Consider the following 20,311-nt stretch of genomic DNA (forward strand, 5'->3'; position numbering starts at 1 on the left):
TCAAGCAAGTTGGATGCACACCCACTTAGTTTCTTTTGTCGAGCTTTCATACACTTATAGCTCTAGTGCATCCGTTGCATGGCGATCCCTACTCACTCACATTGATATCTATTAATGGGCATCTCCATAGCCCATTGATACGCCTAGTTGATGTGAGACTATCTTCTCCTTTTTGTCTTCTCCATAACCACCCTTCTATTCCACATATAGTGTTATATCCATGGCTCACACTCATGTATTGCGTGAAGATTGAAAAAGTTTGAGAACACCAAAAGTATGAAACAATTGCTTGGCTTCTCATCGGGGTTGTGCATGATTTAAATATTTTGTGTGGTGAAGATAGAGCATAGCCAGACTATATGTTTTTGTAGGGATAGCTTTCTTTGGCCATGTTATTTTGAGAAGACATGATTGCTTTGTTAGTATGCTTGAAGTATTATTGTTTTTATGTCAATATTAAACTTTTGTCTTGAATCTTATGGATCTGAATATTCTTGCCACAATAAAGAGAATTACATGGATAAATATGTTAGGTAGCATTCCACATAAAAAATTCTGTTTTTATCATTTACCTACTCGAGGGCGAGCAAGAATTAAGCTTGGGGATGCAGGTGTCAACTTATTCAAATAAAGTCTACGATATAAAGAGAGAGTCATAACGCTAACACCGGCTCCAAGATCACATAAAGCAGTTTTAACATAGTTTCTTTTAATGGAGCATGGTATAGTTGGTACTCCTAGATCTCCAAGTTTCTTTGGTATTCCACCCTTAAAATTATAATTAGCAAGCATGGTGGAAATTTCAGCTTCCGGTATCTTTCTCTTATTTGTAACAATATCCTTCATATACTTAGCATAAGGATTCATTTTAAGCATATCGGTCAAATGCATACGCAAAAAGATAGGTCTAATCATTTCAGCAAAGCGCTCAAAATCCTCATCATCCTTTTTCTTTGATGGTTTAGGAGGAAAAGGCATGGGTTTCTGAACCCATGGTTCTCTTTCTTTACCGTGCTTCCTAGCAACAAAGTCTCTCTTATCATAACATTGATTCTTTGATTGTGGGTTATCAAAATCAACAACAGGTTCAATTTCTACATCATTATTATTGCTAGGTTGAGCATCAACATGAACATCATCATTAACATTATCACTAGGTTCATGTTCATTACCAGATTGTGTTTCAGCATCAGAAATAGAAATATCGTTGGGGTTCTCAGGTATGTCAACAACAAGTTCACTAGAAGCATGCAAAGTCCTATCATTTTTCTTTTTCTTCCTCTTAGAAGGACTAGGTGCATCTATAGTAGTTCTCTAAGAATCTTGCTCAATTCTCTTAGGGGGGCCCTCAGGATACAAAGGCTCCTGAGTCATTTTACCACCTCTAGTCATAACTCTAACAGCATTATCATTCTTCTTACTATTTAATTCATTGAGCAAATCATTCTGAGCTTTAAGTACTTGTTCTACTTGAGTGGTAACCATAGAAGCATGTTTACTAATGAGTTTAAGTTCACCTTTAACTCTAGACATATAATCACCCAAGTGTTCAATCATATAAGCATTGCGTTTCAGTTGTCTACCAAAATAAGCATTAAAATCTTCTTATTTGACAATAAAATTATCAAACTCATCTAAGCATTGGCTAGCCGACTTATTACAAGGAATACCACCTTCATCAAATCTATAAAGAGAATTTACCTTTACTACCTGTGTCGGGTTATCGAGACCGTGTGTTTCTTCAATAGGTGATGAATTAAGACCATGAATTTCTTCAACAGGAGGTAAATTCTTAACATCTTCAGCTTTTATACATTTTTCTTTCATAGATTTATTTGCCTCTTGCATATCTTCAGGACTGAGAAATAGAATACCCCTTTTCTTCGGAGTTGGCTTAGGAGTTGGTTCAGGAAGTGTCCAATTATTTTCATTAGTCAACATATTATTCAATGGCAATTCAGCTTGATCAACTGTTCTTTCCCTGAAAACACAACCAACACAACTATCCATGTGGTCTATGGAAGCATCAGTTAGTCCATTATAAAAGATATCAAGTATTTCATTTTTCTTGAGAGGATGGTAAGGAAAAGCATTAAGTAATTGGAGAAGCCTCACAAGCTTGTGGGAGACTCTCTTCTTCAATTTGCACAAAATTATATATTTTCCTTAAAGCAGCTTGTTTCTTATGAGCGGAGAAATATTTAGCAAAGAAATAATAAATCATATCCTGGGGACTACGCACACAACCAGGATCAAGAGAATTAAACCATATCTTAGCATCACCCTTTAATGAGAACGGAAATAATTTAAGGATATAATAGTAGCGAGTTTTCTCATCATTAGTGAACAGGGTAGCTATATCATTTAATTTAGTAAGATGTGCCACAATAGTTTCAAATTCATAGCCATAGAAAGGATCAGATTCAACCAAAGTAATTATATCAGGATCAACAGAGAAATCATAATCCTTATCAGTAATAAAGATAGGTGAAGTAGCATAAGCAGGATCATATTTTATTCTAGCATTTAGAGATTTTTCTTTCAGCTTGGCTAATAGTTTCTTAAGACCACTTCTATCATTGCAGGCAAGAAAGTCTCTAGCAGTTTCTTCATCCATAACATAACCCTCAGGCACAACAGGCAATTCATATCTAGGGGGAATCTTCATCATCACTTTCGTCAATATTATCAGTTTCAATAATTTCATTCTCTCTAGCCCTAGCAAGTTGTTCATCAAGAAATTCACCTAATGGCACAGTAGTATCAAGCATAGAAGTAGTTTCATCATAAGTATCATGCATAGCAGAAGTGACATCATCAATAACATGCGACATATCAGAATTAATAGCAGAAGCAGGTTTAGGTGCCGCAAGTTTACTCAAAATAGAAGTTGAACCAAGTGCAGAGCTAGATGGCAGTTCCTTACCTCCCCTCGTAGTTGAGGGAAAAATCTTGGTTCTTTGATCTTTCAAGTTCTTCATAGTGATAAGCAGATATAAATCCCAAGTGACTCAAAGAATAGAGCTATGTTCCCCAGCAACAGCGCCAGAAAATGGTCTTGATAACCCACAAGTATAGGGGATCGCAACAGTTTTCGAGGGTAGAGTATTCAACCCAAATTTATTGATTCAACACAAGGGGAGTCAAAGAATATTCTCAAGTATTAGCAGTTGAGTTGTCAATTCAACCACACCTGGAAACTTAATATCTGCAGCAAAGTGTTTAGTAGCAAAGTAATATGATAGTAGTGGTAACGATAGCAAAAGTAATATTTTGGGGTTTTGTAGTGATTATAACAGTAGCAACAGAAAAGTAAATAAGCGAAAAACAATATATGAAAAACTCGTACGCAATGGATCGGTGATGGAGAATTATGCCTGATGCGATTATTCATGCAACAGTTATAACATAGGGTGACACAAAACTAGCTCCAATTCATCAATGTAATGTAGGCATGTATTCCGAATATAGTCATACGTGCTTATGAAAAAGAACTTGCATGACATCTTTTGTCCTACCCTCCCATGGCAGCGGGGTCCTAATGGAAACTAAGGGATATTAAGGCCTCCTTTTAATAGAGTACCGGACCAAAGCATTAACACATAGTGAATACATGAACTCCTCAAACTGCGGCCATCATCGGTAGTGGTCCCGATTATTGTCACTTCGGGGTTAATGGATCATAACACATAATAGGTGACTATAGACTTGCAAGATAGGATCAAGAACTCACATATATTCATGAAAACATAATAGGTTCAGATCTGAAATCATGGCACTCGGGCCCTAGTGACAAGCATTAAGCATAGTAAAGTCATAGCAACATCAATCTCAGAACATAGTGCATACTAGGGATCAAACCCTAACAAAACTAACTCGATTACATGATAAATCTCATCCAACCCATCACCATCCAGCAAGCCTACGATGGAACTACTCACGCACGACGGTGAGCATCATGAAAATGGTGATGGAGGAAGGTTGATGATGACGATGACGACGGATTCCCCTCTCCGGAGCCCCGAACGGACTCCAGATCAGCCCTCCCGAGAGAGTTTAGGGCTTGGCGGCGGCTCCATATCGTAAAACACGATGAATCCTTCTCTGTGATTTTTTTCTCCCCGAACATGAATATATGGAGTTGGAGTTGACGTCGGTGGAGCGTCAGGGGGGCCACGAGGCAGGGGGCATGCCCCCCACCCTCGTGGACAGGGTGTGGGCCCCCTGACGTGGATTCTTCTTCCAGAATTATATATATATATTCCAAAAATAATCTCCATTGATTTTCAGGTCATTCCGAGAACTTTTATTTCTGCACAAAAATAACACCATGGCGATTCTGCTGAAAACAACGTCAGTCCGGATTGGTTCCATTCAAATCATGCAAGTTAGAGTACAAAACAAGGGCAAAAGTGTTTGCAAAAGTAGATACGATGGAGACGTATCAGTGCCCCTCCCACCACTGCATCAATGAAATTCTTTGGCTTATCTTTATGTTAACCACAATGGGATTACACCAAAAAGGAGTAACCCACCGCTAGCCCCCATGCTTTCCACAACCTCCACCCAGTCCATTTTAAACTTTCTCATCAGTTTGATTGCCCTATCTGTGTTCAGATGTGTCTCGGACAAGAAGACGACATCAGGCCCCCATTGCTTCTGGATATCCAGAAGAGCTCTTTCTGCCGCGACACTGGCCACACCGCGGCAGTTCCAACTTAGTGTTTTCATTGTGCCTGGCGATCCTCCTCGAGGGAGGTCGCCGATTGCTATGCTGCTCTGTCCTCTGACACACTCGGGTCAGCCCTCTGCCTCTTAGGATCATGTATTTTCTACGGGGTGTTTAGTAAACTCTTATCCACAGGTTCAGCTTCTTTACTCTCAATAAGGTTTACTTTGTCGGTCACAAACCCGGGTGGAGGATTTACCAGGCCTGCAGGTCTCTCAAAAACAGTACCATCCCGACCGACTAGGTGTTTACGTGCTAGTGGCACCATTGCACCAAAATTATTATCAAACCTCGGGTCGATTATCATGTCGTTATTTTCTTCTAGATTCAGGTCTCCCTTCTTGCCTCTTCCCCCATCAGTGCATCCACCTCTGTCCGCTCTTCCTCCTCCGCGGCCAGGGCCATTGCCATTCCCACTGTTTAACTAAGCATCAAAATTCACCAATAGTCATTCACCCCATTCACATTCCTCTTCCTCGTGTATACCATTACCACACTCCAAAACTGTATGTCCCATGAGATCGCAGAAATCACAGGACTCAGGAAGTTTTTCGTACTCCACTAGATACTTCTTCCTCTCCTTCAAGGCTAACGAAACAAAACGCACCAGCGGGGTATCTAGCTTCACAAATACCCGAACCCGAAGGTACTTCCTAGGATTAATCCTGCCTTCATTCACTATCACGTTGAACGAGGGGTTCCCTACTTTCGTTGCTGTTTTCTCTGCAATTTCTTTCTTCTTCATCAATCCATCTGGCAGTCCAACGATCCTAGCCCACACTGGTATTCTGTCGAGCTTGTATTCATGGACATTTGTTATGCCATCATATTCCTCCAGGACCACTGCAGTGTTCCGGAACAGCCACGGGCCATTGTTCATCACCCGGTTCCAGTCCCCCAGGCACATGAATTGTGCCAAGAAGAGGTCATCATCCTTCGGTTTGAAAATCACCCCTTGGGTCGGCGCCCAACCATTGCGTAGCGATTGGAACAACGCCGTGTGGCTAAATGGTCTCTGGGTATGAACCCTAAAGATCGCTATCCACCTTGTTTCCTCAATCAGCCCTTCGACCTCACCAGAGATATCAAGGTCCTCCTCCTCCTCCCCATGGAGGTTCAACCCATAAAAACGGTCCTCCAAATTGCAATCCCTATCACGGGAGCCCCCTGCTCCGCCACTGCCAGACGTCTTCTTCATCGAGGGCATGTTTGCCGCCTTACCAACCATGAGCCATCACTCCTAGGTAGCTTTGGTGTGGTTGATTACGTAAGGATCGGTCCGAAGATCAATCCAATGTGAGAAATCGGGTGGAAGTTGGTGTAGATCGAGTAAACTTTGGGAACCCTAGTGCGCCGTCCGGGAAAGTTTGGGAACCCTAGCGTTGCCAGGGGAGTAGCGAGATTTCTTCATCGATTTTTTTTGAAACCCTAGCAAATCACAGTGTTTGATTTGTTGATTACAGATTAGAAATAATAGCACCAACCACCCGTCAAAAAAGGAAATAAAAAAGAAGTAGCACCAACCACGTAAAAAAACGTGCCAACTGTTTGTTCCAAAAAGTATAGGATTGGATTAAAAATTGCGCCAATCCGTCGAGCTGCCGGATTCAGCTGTGCCCGCTCGATATTCTTAGGAAAAAAACTGTGCCCGCCCGATCGTGCCCTAGTTTTCGATCCAACTTCCCCCGATCTTCGCCGCCCTAGTTTCCGATCCCAACTTTCCCCGATCTCGATTCTCGATCTCGAGCTTGCGCGCACTTGGGCGAACATGGCAGCGATCATGGCGGCGCGCGGGCAGGGTCTGGAGCAAGATTTCGATTTCTTCGTGGTGGTCGACTTCGAGGCGACGTGCGTGAAAGACGGGCGGATCTTCCCGCAGGAAATCATCGAGTTCCCCGCGGTGCTCGTCGACGGCGCCACCGGCCGCATCGAGTCCGCGTTTCGCAGGTACGTTCGTCCTAAACATCACTCTGTGCTGACCGAATTTTGCAGGGAGCTCACCGGCATCCGGCAGGAGGACGTCGACGGCGGCGTGGAACTCGGCGACGCGCTCTGGCTGCACGATTCTTGGCTGAAGGCGACAACGGCGGGAGCAGGGAACAAGAGAGGCGTCCGCTTGGCCGTCGTGACCTGGGGAGACTGGGATTGCCGGACCATGCTCGAGTTCGAGTGCCGCTTCAAGGGCATCGAGAAGCCCTCCTACTTCGATCGCTGGATCAACCTGAGGGTCCCCTTCCAGGCGGCGCTCGGCGGCGGAGGGCGGGTCAACCTGCAGGAGGCGGTCCGGGCGGCGGGGCTGGACTGGGAGGGCCGCCTGCACTGCGGGCTGGACGATGCGCTCAACACGGCGCGGCTGCTTGCTGAGATCATGCGGCGCGGGGTCAAGATCACCATCACCGGCTCGCTGGCGCCGCCGCCGCCGATCCAGCAGAAGCAGCAGCCTGGCGCAAACCCTTGCGGTGGCTCACCGGCGCTGGCGCCGCCACCAATCCAGCAGCAGCCGCCTCGCACAGGCCCTTGCAGTGGCACATTTGCGCTGGTGCCGGCGCCGGCGCCGATCCAGCAGAAGCAGCAGCCGCCGCAGCCTCACATAATCAGCCCCTGCGGTGGCTCCTCCGCGTGCTTCTCGTACTGCGGGGTGGCGACCAGAGGAGCCATGGAGCCAGGGCCGATGCGGTCTGGATGCGCCAACTGGACGCCGGCCATGGGACCTTACTTCCTGTGGAGCAACTGAACCAACGATCCATGAGACTGGGATTCAGAATCCAGTGTCGCTCAGCTGCTAGTGTTGATCGTCCTAGCCATCAGAATCAGAGTGTAGCTCAGCTGATTCTACTATACTCCTAGTCTAGGTGTGATTGTTCACTGAAATCGAACGTCACAATGGAGCTATTCTCTTGATGTAATTGGTGTCTGAATTATTAGTATCAATACAAATTTCGTTTTAGTTATTACTACTGTTAATACAAGATTTGTTTTACCTTCTTTGTGGGTTTCTTCAGTACTGAGCAACGGGCCAACGATTGACTTGTTAGTGACATTGATAAATTTCTGAAGAAGGCTACAATTCCAATCGACAATGCAAACGGAAATTCGTTCTCTAATGAAGCCCCCTGCTCTGCCGAGGAGCGACCGATGCCGAGGAGAGGGATGGTCTATCTCCCAAGGCACATTCATCAGCATCGAACAAGGCGGTGTTAGAACCTTATATCAAGATTTGAAAAATAAAACAGCCAACTGTAGATTTCTGAGATAAGAACTACTACTCCGTCCCATAATATAGGACGTTTTTGCAAGCTAACTTAGCTTGTAAAAACGTCTTATATTATGAGACGGAGGGAGTAATAATTTGCTGTACATATTTAGCACTTGGTGCTGGAAGTCCTGGTGGTACAGTTAAAAGCCGAAGTTGTAATAGTATGGCACTTCTGTTGTCCAGAAATTGAACAGTTTTGGAAGCTAGTTCCTTTTATCCACTTTTAGTTCCTCTTGAGTTTGAGCTCCTTGAGGCATGCTTGGTTCATTGTCCCCTGTTGTGAAAAAAATAAACTCTGGAGAAAATAGGCATGACTTCCATGGTATTTTCAGCGACATAAACCTGATCGATTTTGAATCTGGTTTGTTTCTCTGATAGAATTATTGGTGTCCGAAATCCAGCTGCTAACAGAGATTTCCTGTCCATCCAGCATGTTCAGGAGCTGTTGCTTGTATTGCATCGCTCATTTTTCAGAACAAAGAAGAGAAATTTCCAGTTGAAGTATTTATTTTCCTCTAATGCCACATGTGTGAGTTATGCATGATTAGGGCCTACAATACATATTCTTGATGTAATTGGTGTCTGAATTATTAGCATAAACAATATTAATTTCGTTTTAATTATTACTACTATTAATAGAAGATTTGTTTTACCTTCTCTGTGGATTTCTTCAGTACTGAGCAACAGGTCAACGATCGACTTGCCAGTGACATTGATAAATTTCTGAAGAAGCTACTATTCCAATCGACAATGCAAATGGAAATTCGTCCTCCGATGAAGCCCCCTGCTCTGCCGAGGGGTGACCGATGACGAGGAGAGGGATGGTCTCTCTCCAAGCCACATTCGTCAGCATCAAACAAGGCGGCGTTAGATATGACCATCGTAGTGGCAACCTTATGTCAAGATTGAAAAATGAAACAGCCAACTGTAGATTTCTGAGATAAGAGCTGATTCAAATAATTTGCTGTACATATTTACAGTATAAAACCGAAGTTGGTGTAATTTTGTTGTCCAGAAATTGAACAGTTTTGGAAGTTCCTTTCTTCTATCCACTTTCAGTTCCCTGAGTTTGAGCCTTTTGAGGCTTGCTTGGTTCATTGTTCCCTGTTGTGAAAAAAAAAAAATTCCAGAGGAAAATAGGTATTGTAACTTTCATCATATTTTCAGCGACATAAACCCGAGCTATTTGAATCTGGTTTGCTGCTCTGATAGAATTATTGGCGTCCAAAATCCAGCTGCTGACAGAGACTTCTTGTCCATCTAGCATGTTCAGGAGCTGTTGTTTGCGTTGCATCACTCATTTTTCAGAACAAACAAGAGAAATTTCCAGCTGGAGTATTTATTTCCTTTAATGCCACATGTGCGAGTTGTGCATGATTAGGGCCTACATGGATAAATGGATGGTGGTGCAGTTGGGGGAAGATGAAGGCCGCCGTTTTCAGATGACACCTCAGCTCATAGACAAGAGAATACGGGAGTAGAACAAATGATTTCTGCAGTTTTAATACCATAATTAATACCAGTATATGTGCTCTGAGGCGTTCCACGTAGAATGTTTGCAGCAGAACCTAAGATAAATTGTACCGGTGTAGATATCTGTTGATAAAAATGGCTTTGCGAGGAGTGTAGCTATTGACCGCCACTTTACAGCACAAAAAAAATCTAAGATTCGATGAGGAGCTAGTCAGCTAGCACATGCGAGGCAGAAGCTTCAATCAAACTGGAATAAGCATGAGAACACAACAACCAACCCACTGGGAAGTTTTCTTCCATTTTTCCTTCTCGAGTCGTCTACAATTTTAATATCACAGGTCACATACATGTTTGACACACAACAGCAACAACAAAATAAATCAGGTGTATGCATAGGCCTGGCTAGCAACCCAAACAACTGACATTGAAGGCAGACATTGGCGTCTCCTGAAGTTCAGTCTAGCCAGAAAGGTTCTGGCATCCGACATCTTCCTGACGAACTTCGTAAGCCGGTTCCAGTTGTGTGACTCGAACAGGCTCTTGTTCATCCTGACATAGTTGAAGGAGAAAGACGCGCCCGAGGTGCCGCCCGAGTAGCGCCTCGAGCTTCTGACGACCTGGCTCAGTGACGCGTCGTCCAGCCTCTCCACGGAGTTCTCACCATTGAGAGGTAGGTTCCATACCTTAGCGGCAGCCATCAGTTGCCGGAGAGTGCCTTCGGGGCTGCTCTGAGGACCGCTTCTCTCCTCGTCCCTCAGGTCGAAACAGCCGCAGCACAGGGCAGCTCTGTGTCGAGAGAACATTTGGGCGACGGGGAGATAGCCGTCTCTTAGCAATGTGTTGTAGTAGCCGGCTGTCAGCTCGGATGGGTGTGAACATGTGTAGTAGTGCCAATGTATGACGGAAACCTTCCCCGAGATGGTCACGCCGGTGCCAGAAAAGACGGCGTCAGCGACCGCGCATAACCTCTCTCCATGGAGAAGAAGCATTCCGGAATACCACTCGAGGAAAAATCGGCCATAAGGTGTATTCCAGCATCCTCCATCGGCACGGAAAAAGTTTGTCTCTTCAGGGTTCTGCCGCGAGCCATCTATGCCAGCTGGACCACCACCTCCCCACTCTTGAACCCCAAGAATCCGCGCATGAGCACTCAATGATGCTTGCATGAACTGTCCAAGTACATCAGAGCAAAGTGATCAGAAGTTCAGAACACTTATCTTTTCATGCTAGCCCTTTTCAGAAAAGCCATATGCTAGCAAAATAACGATAAGACAAAGGAGATTGTCATCTCATAACAGAAAGCCATTTTTGGTAACCTAAGAAAATGCATGTGCACTTTTATTTTTTTAATCTAGTTCAGTAGTTCCTCAAAAACCAAACGAGGTACTCCCTCCATCCTATAATATAAGAGCGTTTTTAACACTACACTAATGTAAAAGAAGCTCTTATATTATGGGACGGAGGGAGTAAGTAATTAGCATGTGGCCATTGCTTTGGCTTCAGATCATGAGCTTACAAACTGAAGCCGAGGCCAAAACGACACCTCAGTCTTGCGGTCTTGGCCCTGTTGATTGTTGAATAAACTAAAGCCATCGTACACACAGAAGTCTGATATAAGCTGAAATGCGTACCAAGTGCATTTTAAGACTTTAAGTTCGAGCTCACGTATAAGTTTGCTCACTAACAAATTATAGCTGATTTAAACAGGAAGTGTATAAACCTGTGTCATACACTAGGGCTTGTACTTGCGAGAAATCATCATATACGCCCACAAAAAAATGAATGTTTACCGAAAATGTAAAAAAATCAATATCAAAGTGATAAGATCAGGCATCTTCTTTCACTGTATACCTTGTCATAACATTGAAATTCCCCAAGTTCAGATGAGCTGCCTGGCTGATTTAGCTTCTCGGTTGGGCATGATGGATACCTAAGCTCACCTCCTGGGCCCATTCCAACTTGAACTTCCTGAAAAGCAATAAATACAAGGGGCTTACAACCTCTTGCTGGTGTAAAATTAGCATGATACACTTAAATATAAAGGAGAGCACAAACCGTCACTATGGCCCCAAGGTACTCCTTGAAATTGTCGCGGAAGCTCCTCATGAAGTCAGCATAAGCTTGCATAGGTGATCTCCCCTTCAGAAGTGGAAGAATGTCACATCCCAATGAGATGTATTCCTTGTTTCTCTTTTCATATCTATCAGTATATGACAGATCTGGCATCTTCTCCATCTCCTCAAGCACCCATTGTGGAAGAGGGACCCTGTGGTAGGTATTTTTTTTTCTCAAAAACAGCAGAAATGGGAAATCTTGTGCATAAATGCAATTGTCAGCATATTCTCACTTGTCACTGGCAGCAAAAAGAATGGTTGCATATTGCAAGATTAAAGGACTAAACTGAAAGGCAATATAGCGAACGTCGCAGGGTGTAAAAATAATCAATTCATTTTAATGAGTGAATTCTGACACAATTACTTGTGGCTACGTAGTTCATACAGATTTATTTAGTATATTATGCTGAATAAATGCTCCAAGTTCAATACTACCACCAGTATCGGTCGATCGTGAGGAGTGTGTAATTGCTGACGCATTTAGCATGCTGGAAACCATTATTTTCTGCCACGTTTCACTAATTAAAGCAGTTGGGGAGAGGCATCACTAAATGTCACACCCTTTGTTTTAACAGTTGATGTACAGCGGTCATACACCAAGACCAAGTAACATCCAGTTTTACCATTTTGGAAGGCGTGTATCAATTTGGGATGGACCCACATTTTCGTATGACAACCTGGGCCAAGAATTATGTTGAATGAGTAAACGGTCCCTAAGAATTCTTCAGACGCTCACAGTCGTTATGACGGAATGATAGATGACTGTGATGCAGGGGGGCATATATAGTAAGACTTGACCATCAAAGGTAGCTCAAATGTAATGTACAAATCTCTTATTCAAATAGACAGGAAACAAGAGCTAGGATGGCTTTCAGTAATTCCTAGTGTAAATAAAACAGATCCTCTGTGACCCATCATAATCATTGTTATTGTAGCAATCATTATCATCATTATAGGCACGAAGATGAACTCATTTTGTTTTAAGATTTTAGTCACCTTGAGTGTAAATCTTTAAGTTTCATACTTCATTTTGCTCCTTTGTCACCATGCTGTGCAGACTGGTGGGAGCCCCAGGAGCAGCAGAGCTAGAAAATGAAGGAGCAGGAGCAGTCAATGGAGCAAAAGCAATCAAGGAAGATGATTAGGAAAGAGTCCAGAAGAGGACATACTAATATTTGAGTCCATGCATGCTCGGAGTCCATATTAGGGCGTTCTTGTATTAAGAGGCAAGTCAAGGTAATCTATGGACAGTGTTGTGTTGGACAGGGCGGACCTATGGAAGCTAGCAGGAACTGCTACTGCACGTGTGGCCTACCGACCAGTGGGGAGGTGTTTAGATTAGCTTACCATAATCTAGCCTTTCTTCTTTAGCTTAGTTTGATTTTTTTTTCCTTTTGCTAGCTTTCATCAGTTTTGCTTAATTAGGCTTTTAATTCTTTCTGGGGTCTGTGCTCCTTGTTTTTCGCTCGAGGATACCATCAGTGATTTGTAAATCTTCACACTTCCTTTACACTCCTTTTCTAATACACAATGACGAGAGTGAGAGTCAGGTCTACATTGTCCAGTACTGTAGTAGGCAAGAAATAAACTAATTCCCTATCCACCAATTGCTATTCGCAATCCCTGCAGGCTCACTCTTCTACCTCAGTTCCACGCATCTAATTGCTGGCCACAACGCCTAGTCCTCAATGACAATCTTTTCCATCAGTGAATAATTCCTTAAATATTCGCAGCATCAGGGCACACAGTAAGTATCAGAGCTTGCAAACATGGCTTCCAAGGTGGACAAGCAGCAGGCAGATAAATAGATAATGATTTGAGATTGGTTATAGCCTGCCAGTACATCAGGATCTTCAAAGTATGCCGGCAACTAGAGCTTCATTCCCAATGAGATACTTCGGCCTTCCCCTTTTGGTTTGGCAACTAAAGAAGGTGGACTTCCAATTCCTTGAAGACAGAGGGGCCGGAAAATTGGTCACTTGGGAGGGGCAAAACATTACTACCATTGGGTGCACGACCCTCGTCAAGTTCGTCATCACCTCCCAAGCGGTGTACTTCATCGCACCCCTAATCATCTCTCCGAGCACACTTCATAACCTCAACAAGCTTGAGAGGGCTTTTCTTTGGTCCAGCTCAGATAAGACGACTGGCGCAAAGTGCAAGGTCAATTGGGAGGCTGTTTTCCGCGCGCGTGAGTATGGTGGCCTCGGAATACTCAACACCGACAAATTTGCTCATGCTTTGCGTTTGTGTTGGCGTTGGTACACATGTAAGGAGCCAAATAAGTTGTGGGTGGGGTTGGAAAACCCATGCAATGAGGATCCTGATTTCTTCCATGCTTCCACCACCGTCACCGTTGGAAATGGCGAGAAATCATCTTTTTGGGACTCCCCTTGGCTACTTGGGCGCAAACCCAAGGATATCGCATCCCTAATCTTCAAGGCGTCGAGGCGAAAAAATTGGAAAGTGCGTGAGGCCCTTAAGGGCAATGCTTGAATTCTAAAGATCAATCCCTCCGCCGTTGTCTCTGTTGACCACATCTGGGGGTTCTTCACTCTTTGGATGCTTGTGCATGACTTCCACCTTGACAAGCAACCAAAGACGACATCGCGTGGAAGCACTTGAATGATGGGATATACTCGTCGGCTACCGCTTAGAGCATCTACAACCAGACACCCCACATCTGCCCCAAACGCCCGGGCGGCCTGCCCAGACAGAAAAAAGCCACCCAACCGGCTGCCCCAAACGCACCCCAAACATCCGAGCTGACCGGCAACCCCCATATGCAGCCCATATGTGGGGCGGATATGGGGACGCCCGGACGCGGCCACAGACACGTCCGCCATGTCCGATCCGGCCCATTATGGCCCACCCGACCCCACATATATTCGTCCCTAGCCACTCCACTCCACTCCGCCCTGCCCCCAAGCTCATGTCTGGTGATCTCCGACATGGCGGGCAGCGGATCCGACTCCGAGATCTCCCGATCCGTCGACCGGTACTCCTTGCATGTGGAGATGAGGAGGAGATGGCTGTCCGCATGGCTCTCCACCGCTCATGGGAGGAATGCGTCTGACCACGGTCCAAGTCGATCCGGCGGGAGTCCATTGTGTCCGTGCAAATGGCGCTTAGATCCGCTGGGGCTGGTGGCTCGAGGCGCGTGACCATGGCCTCGCCGGACATGGCGACCACGGTTGGCGGCGCAACCTTCAGTGCCGCCTCGTCCCTGCAGCTTCGGGCTCCAAGTCGGAGGTCAATGCCGGCATGGTTTACGGCCAAACCGGCCATGAGGCGCGACATGTGTCGGTGTCAAAACCAGCAGACCTTGGGTAGGGGGCCCAAGCTGTGAGATCGGATCGATGGGTAAGAAGAGACAGAGGACACACTGCTTTTACCCAGGTTCAGGCCCTCTCTAAGGAGGTAAAACCCTACGTCCTGCTCTTGCTTATATTATGAGAGTATCAAAGTACAGAGTTGATCTACCTCGAGATCATGAGTTGTGGTCTAAACCCTTAAGGGTATGATGATGATGAATGGTTGATCGTCTCTACGGACTAAACCCTTCGGCTTATATAGGCACTAGGGGTGTCTAGGGCTACACATGGTCGGTTGCCATCTAGGGATTACATGCCGAATCTAGTAGACCTAGTACACGCCAAGTCCTCGGTGAAGCTTGATACGCATAGGTCAGAGGCCTCCGGAGTCCTTCCTCATTAATGGGCCATTAGTTCGGCACTAGGCTAGCTGGGCCGGGCCCCCCTAGTCCAGGACACCGTCAACGTGCCCGCCGTGCGAGCAACAAGGCGCGGGAAGTCGCGGTAGCCCTCGAAGCGGAGGCAGAGTCGCACGCCGGCTTGGACAACAACGAGGAAGCCCCCCGTGCCTGCATCATCGAGAAGCGGCAAAGGAGGAGGACGCGCACCCTCGCACGGGAGCAAAGCCGAGCAGTTATCTAGGGCTACACATGGTCGGTTGCCATCTAGGGATTACATGCTGAATCTAGTAGACCTTGGAGTACACGCCAAGTCCTCGGTGAAGCTTGATACGCATAGGTCAGAGGCCTCCGGAGTCCTTCCTCATTAACGGGCCCTCAATTCGGCACTAGGCCAGCTGGGCCAGGTCCCCCTAGTCCAGGACACCGTCAACGTGCCCGCCGTGCGAGCAACAAGGCGCAGGAAGCCGCGGTAGCCCTCGCAGCGGATGCAGAGTCGCACGCCGGCTTGGACAACAACGAGGAAGCCCTCCGTGCTTGCATCATCGAGAAGCGGCAAAGGAGGATGACGCGCACCCTCGCACGGGAGCAAAGCCGAGCGGTCCATTCCATGGCCGTACTGTCCAAGTATAGGGGCCCGGATATGGGGCTTCCGGTTTTAGATGCTCTTATAAGGCTCAATTCTTGGGCATAACCCTCTCCCCATGGACCACATGGTTTGGAAGGTTTGGGCTCCGCCAAAAGTCAAGTTTTTGCGTGGTTGGCTTTGCAAGACCGGATTTGGACCGCCGATAGGTTGGCAAAGCGTGGGTGGACAAATTGCAGCCTTTGCCCTCTTTGTAAAATGGAGCAAGAAACCGGGGCTCACCTCTTCTTCAAGTGACGCTACACCCTTAGACTACGGAACTTGGTCACCGAGAGGATAGGCCTTGTGCACATGGATACATCCACTTGGCATTTGCAGGGCTTCGTCCAGGATTGGTGGGATAAAAGAAACGGCATGCAAAATCCCAATAGACGAGACATGGCTTCTCTCACCATGCTTGTCTCTTGATACAATTTGGAACGAGAGAAAGTCCCACGTTTTCCGGCAAAAGAGCGCCCCGCTGCGAATCTTGCTAAACATCATTTTCGACGAGGCAAAACTTTGGATCACTGCGGGTGCTAAGAAACTAGGGAAAATAGTATTGCGCAAGTAATTGCCATGCGTTATCTTGAGGGGCACCTGTAAAACTCTATTCTCTACTTAATTAATAGATGAGGCAAATCTTATGCCTGCGTTTCGGAAAAAGAAATCGCAGCAGGCTCATTACTGTCATGACAACTCCAATTCTGGCCCCATTGCTGCCAGGGTTCTTATAATCACCGGACCGCAATTATAGGACTTCAGTTTTATGATGCAGCATCTGCTGCTGACCTTGCCATAGTTCACATTGTCGTTCCTGCCAGTATCTCTACCATTGCCATATAATGACAATACCACAGGGGTTCATAACAACTACAACTTGAACTTCCTACATATGACGAGGAAGGGATCTGCTAGTTTGGATAAACCGGTGTGAATAAATGTTGGGACCAGAGAAGAGATGCGGATCATATGGTTTCGGTGGTCGCTTATAAAATGGTTGCCATGGCTCAACAATGGTATATTCAGCTCGAGTGTGCCGAAAGAACCGCAACACTGGACCATTCCAAATCTGCTAGTCTGCTACCTATGGTTATTGGTTAGCCACCGCTTGTGCCAACACACTTGGCAAGCTCAAGGCTTCATTCCGGTCAGGGGTGCCTGGATGAGCATCAGGATAAATTTCTGGCAGAATTGTGTTGAGCTGGGGAGCTGTCTACTGCCTACTGAGCAAAAAGTCCAGCCATTTACATCTGGTTTGTCAGACCTTTTCTGCACCTGTGTAAAATCCACAACCTTTATTAACCTTTACTTTCTTCAAATAGCTGCCCTGCTGGATGCTGTAAAGAGAGTGTGATCATTGCAGCAGCAATAGAGTCCAGTGGGAAGTCACCTACGTGTACCAGGCAGCTTGGATGTCTGGAAGGATCATCTAGTAATAACACACTGCCTGGGAGCGTGTCAGAGATGTGAACTGGGCATATGAGGCTGGTCTTTCTGCCATTGTCAACTGCAGATATTGTAGAGAGGGGAGAAGGGGCTAGTTTCAACTGTATGAGAAGTTGACATCGTTGCCAGCCCTTTTTCTAGCTTGAAGTGCTGCTGCATGACTTCCATGAGGAAGGACCTCCCTGAATTCCAGTTGGATTTATGTTGTGGTTTGAGCCCCAGGAGTAACAGAAGCAGAAAGGGAAGGAACCAGGGGCAGTCCAGGGCTAAACTTCAGGTTGCCTTTTTCATTGAAATTATCACCATTGCCTCTTGGAGCATCTGGGTTGTAAGAAATGCAAAAGTTTTTGACAATGAAGCCCTGACTTTTGAGAAGTGGCATCAAACGTATAAGCATGAGATGATCATGGTTGGTCATAGGGCCAAAAAGAAATATGCTGAGGCCTTGCTGGCCTGGCTACCAAAACTGTAAATATTTTTTCAAAAAATCTCTCTTATACTAGTATCATTCCAATGTAGGACTCTTTGTACATATTCTTTTTGTTAATAAAGCTGTAGGAAATTTTCCCACTGTCTCCTACCAAAAGTGTATAGGAATTTATGTAAGTTCCGTTTGTTGTGGTGACAGAATTGGCATTCAATTGAATCATTTTCCTGTTGTGGCAGTCTGGGCATTACAGAACGATCATTTAAATATGGTGAAATACTTGACATAACTATGTTACATGTAAAAACTAAAGATTGCATCTTGTTCTCTCTATATATAGAAAATCTGCATATGTTGCCATATAAGCATTTGCATAAGCTGAAGTGCTAGGTTGGCTGCTTGCACGCCACATACTATTCTTTGAAATAGTAGCTATACATAGAGTTAAGGTCCACAGTGAACAATAGAACATTGAGACAACTAAGACAGGCACACATAGCTTCCTAAATTAATATTTCATGAACCATAATGACACTTGTATGGAGATAAATTTAATGTTTTGCAGGGCAATTAATTCCATGTCATGTTTGAAAAAGAAAAACTGTAAAGTATCATTTCATCTTGGTCAAATTCCCATCTCTTGAACATGGTATAAAATGGCACAAACAGGATTAAATACTTCTTCAGTACTTGCAACAGGTATGTTCATGTATTGAAATGAAATGCTAAGTCGTGGCTATCAGAGATTACTGAATCCCAAAAAAGCATAATTTTACACAACATGTAAATATTTAGTTATTTACATTTAAGCATGTTAGGTTAGGATCACATCCTCAATGCCTTTCGGCCTTTCCATTCAACACCTCCATGACTCTGCTGTTATGACAAAACTCCAGCTCCTGTGAGATGACTTATTTTAAGTTGTTTTCTTCCTTTCACCTAGCGTCATGCTACATCTAAATCTGGAAAGCTCTACTCATATGTTCTCGGAAAAAAAAGGTATACTCCCACTTCAACTGATACATCACATAAAACACTTGCATAAACCACAAAATAAGTCTCTGATTTGGTTGCAGCATTCAAACTTTCAGATACCGCACACTCTTGTGATCATACATTGCACTGATCTACTTAAATTCCATAGACCTCAACCACGATGGTACTCATAAAGGCCGACGAAATGGTTTAAAATGCAGCCTTCTCCCTAGACATTTACCAGGAGAGCTTCACCATTGTGTCTCTAAACCCCCACAAATGCCAATTCATTTACATTTGGCAGCAAAGTTGTTCGGCTCACACGCATATACATGTGGAAAACCCAAGAGAAAAGGAAACAAATAGGCATGCTTAGAGCAGAGGGGAGAAGCGGGACGCACCAGAATGAGTCTTGTGGCCCGGCGCCGCACTGGTGGAAGGCGAGGATGGCGCGCACGCGGAGCCCGCAGCGCCTCGCCATGGCGGCGAGGTCGAGGTACCCCGCCCAGTCGTACTCCCGAGGCCCCCCGCGCTCTACGACGCCCCACCACAGCTCCACCGCGACCCCTGTCACCCCGGCGCTCGCCAGCGCGGCGAGCGAAGCCGCCATGGCCCGCCTCCGCGCCACGCGTCCCCCTGCACCCACGGCGTCAACCGGAAGCGTGACGTACACGGGCGCCCCAGAGGGCGTGGAGGGCGGGGGAGGCGGCGAGACGTAGTGGATCTCGCCCCCTCCCCCGGCCCCGCCCCCACCACCTCCGTAGGAGGAAGAGGAGGACGAGGAGAACGAAGGCGAAGACGATGAGGAGGAGGCCGCCGTGCGGATGAGTGGAGCGCGGCGGAAGCGCACTCCGTGGCAGGGCGCGGCGGCGAATACGGCGAGGGGAGGATGCAGCGGCGCGTTGATCGCCGCCATTGGAGTGGAGGGGTCTCCCTCCGCGTGAGTGTTCTCCCCGCAAGTGCGGTGACGGCTACCGCAGTGGCTTCTACGACCGCAGTGGTCCGGGAGCAGCTTGGAGCTTCCGTCGCCGTCTTTTTGTTCCTTTCGGGAGGGTGGTCGGCTGGTGTTCCGCTGCGGCTTCACGCGGAACAACGGACGGTTTCAGTTAGCCGGAGATGGATTTTTCTCATGGAGTGGAAGCAAAGATGCCTAATTTTGTTTTCTCATGCCAAAGGCCATTTATAAGACCATTAATTAAAAAAAAAATCTCCGACTCTTATAAGACCATTTTTACAAATCCCTAAAAAAACCATTTTTACAAAAATAGAAAAAAGAAGGTCTTATGGTATATCCACGTGGTCTTCCTCCTGCATTTTGTGGTGGCGTGTTGTGAGCAAACCTTAATGCCGCTCTGTATCTTCGGAATCGCGATAACATCGTTGATGCAACGAACTGGCGTCAGTCAGAGCCAGAAGAAATCGTAGTCAACGAACTGGAGATCAGATCGCCGTCCGAGAGAAGAAGGCGACAAAAGGGCTAGACACTAATCTCAGATTTGGCTAGACAAAACCAGGGAGGTCTTCCCTCACCAGCTTCCCGACAAAGTCAAA

General features: G+C 45.8%; 2 protein-coding genes across 2 annotated transcripts; one reads left to right on the top strand and one right to left on the bottom strand.

The window, feature by feature from the left end:
- The first annotated feature begins 6,299 nt into the window (after positions 1–6,299).
- LOC123060842 (ERI1 exoribonuclease 2) lies at positions 6,300–7,680 on the top strand. Its single transcript, XM_044483698.1, has one exon. The coding sequence runs from the start codon at positions 6,498–6,500 to the stop codon at positions 7,461–7,463; it is 966 nt and encodes a 321-aa protein (XP_044339633.1). The 5' UTR covers positions 6,300–6,497; the 3' UTR covers positions 7,464–7,680.
- Positions 7,681–9,719: 2,039 nt separating this feature from the next.
- Positions 9,720–19,865, bottom strand: LOC123060843 (beta-amylase 1, chloroplastic). The gene is made up of 4 exons (XM_044483699.1): positions 19,162–19,865; positions 11,514–11,724; positions 11,310–11,426; positions 9,720–10,627 (listed from the first exon to the last, which is right to left on the bottom strand). Exons 1-4 carry the CDS (start codon positions 19,674–19,676, stop codon positions 9,839–9,841), a joined length of 1,632 nt encoding a protein of 543 aa, XP_044339634.1. The 5' UTR covers positions 19,677–19,865; the 3' UTR covers positions 9,720–9,838.
- Positions 19,866–20,311: the final 446 nt, after the last annotated feature.

The sequence above is a fragment of the Triticum aestivum genome, chromosome 3A (assembly GCF_018294505.1).
Source record: "Triticum aestivum cultivar Chinese Spring chromosome 3A, IWGSC CS RefSeq v2.1, whole genome shotgun sequence".
Taxonomy (NCBI): Eukaryota; Viridiplantae; Streptophyta; class Magnoliopsida; order Poales; family Poaceae; genus Triticum; species Triticum aestivum.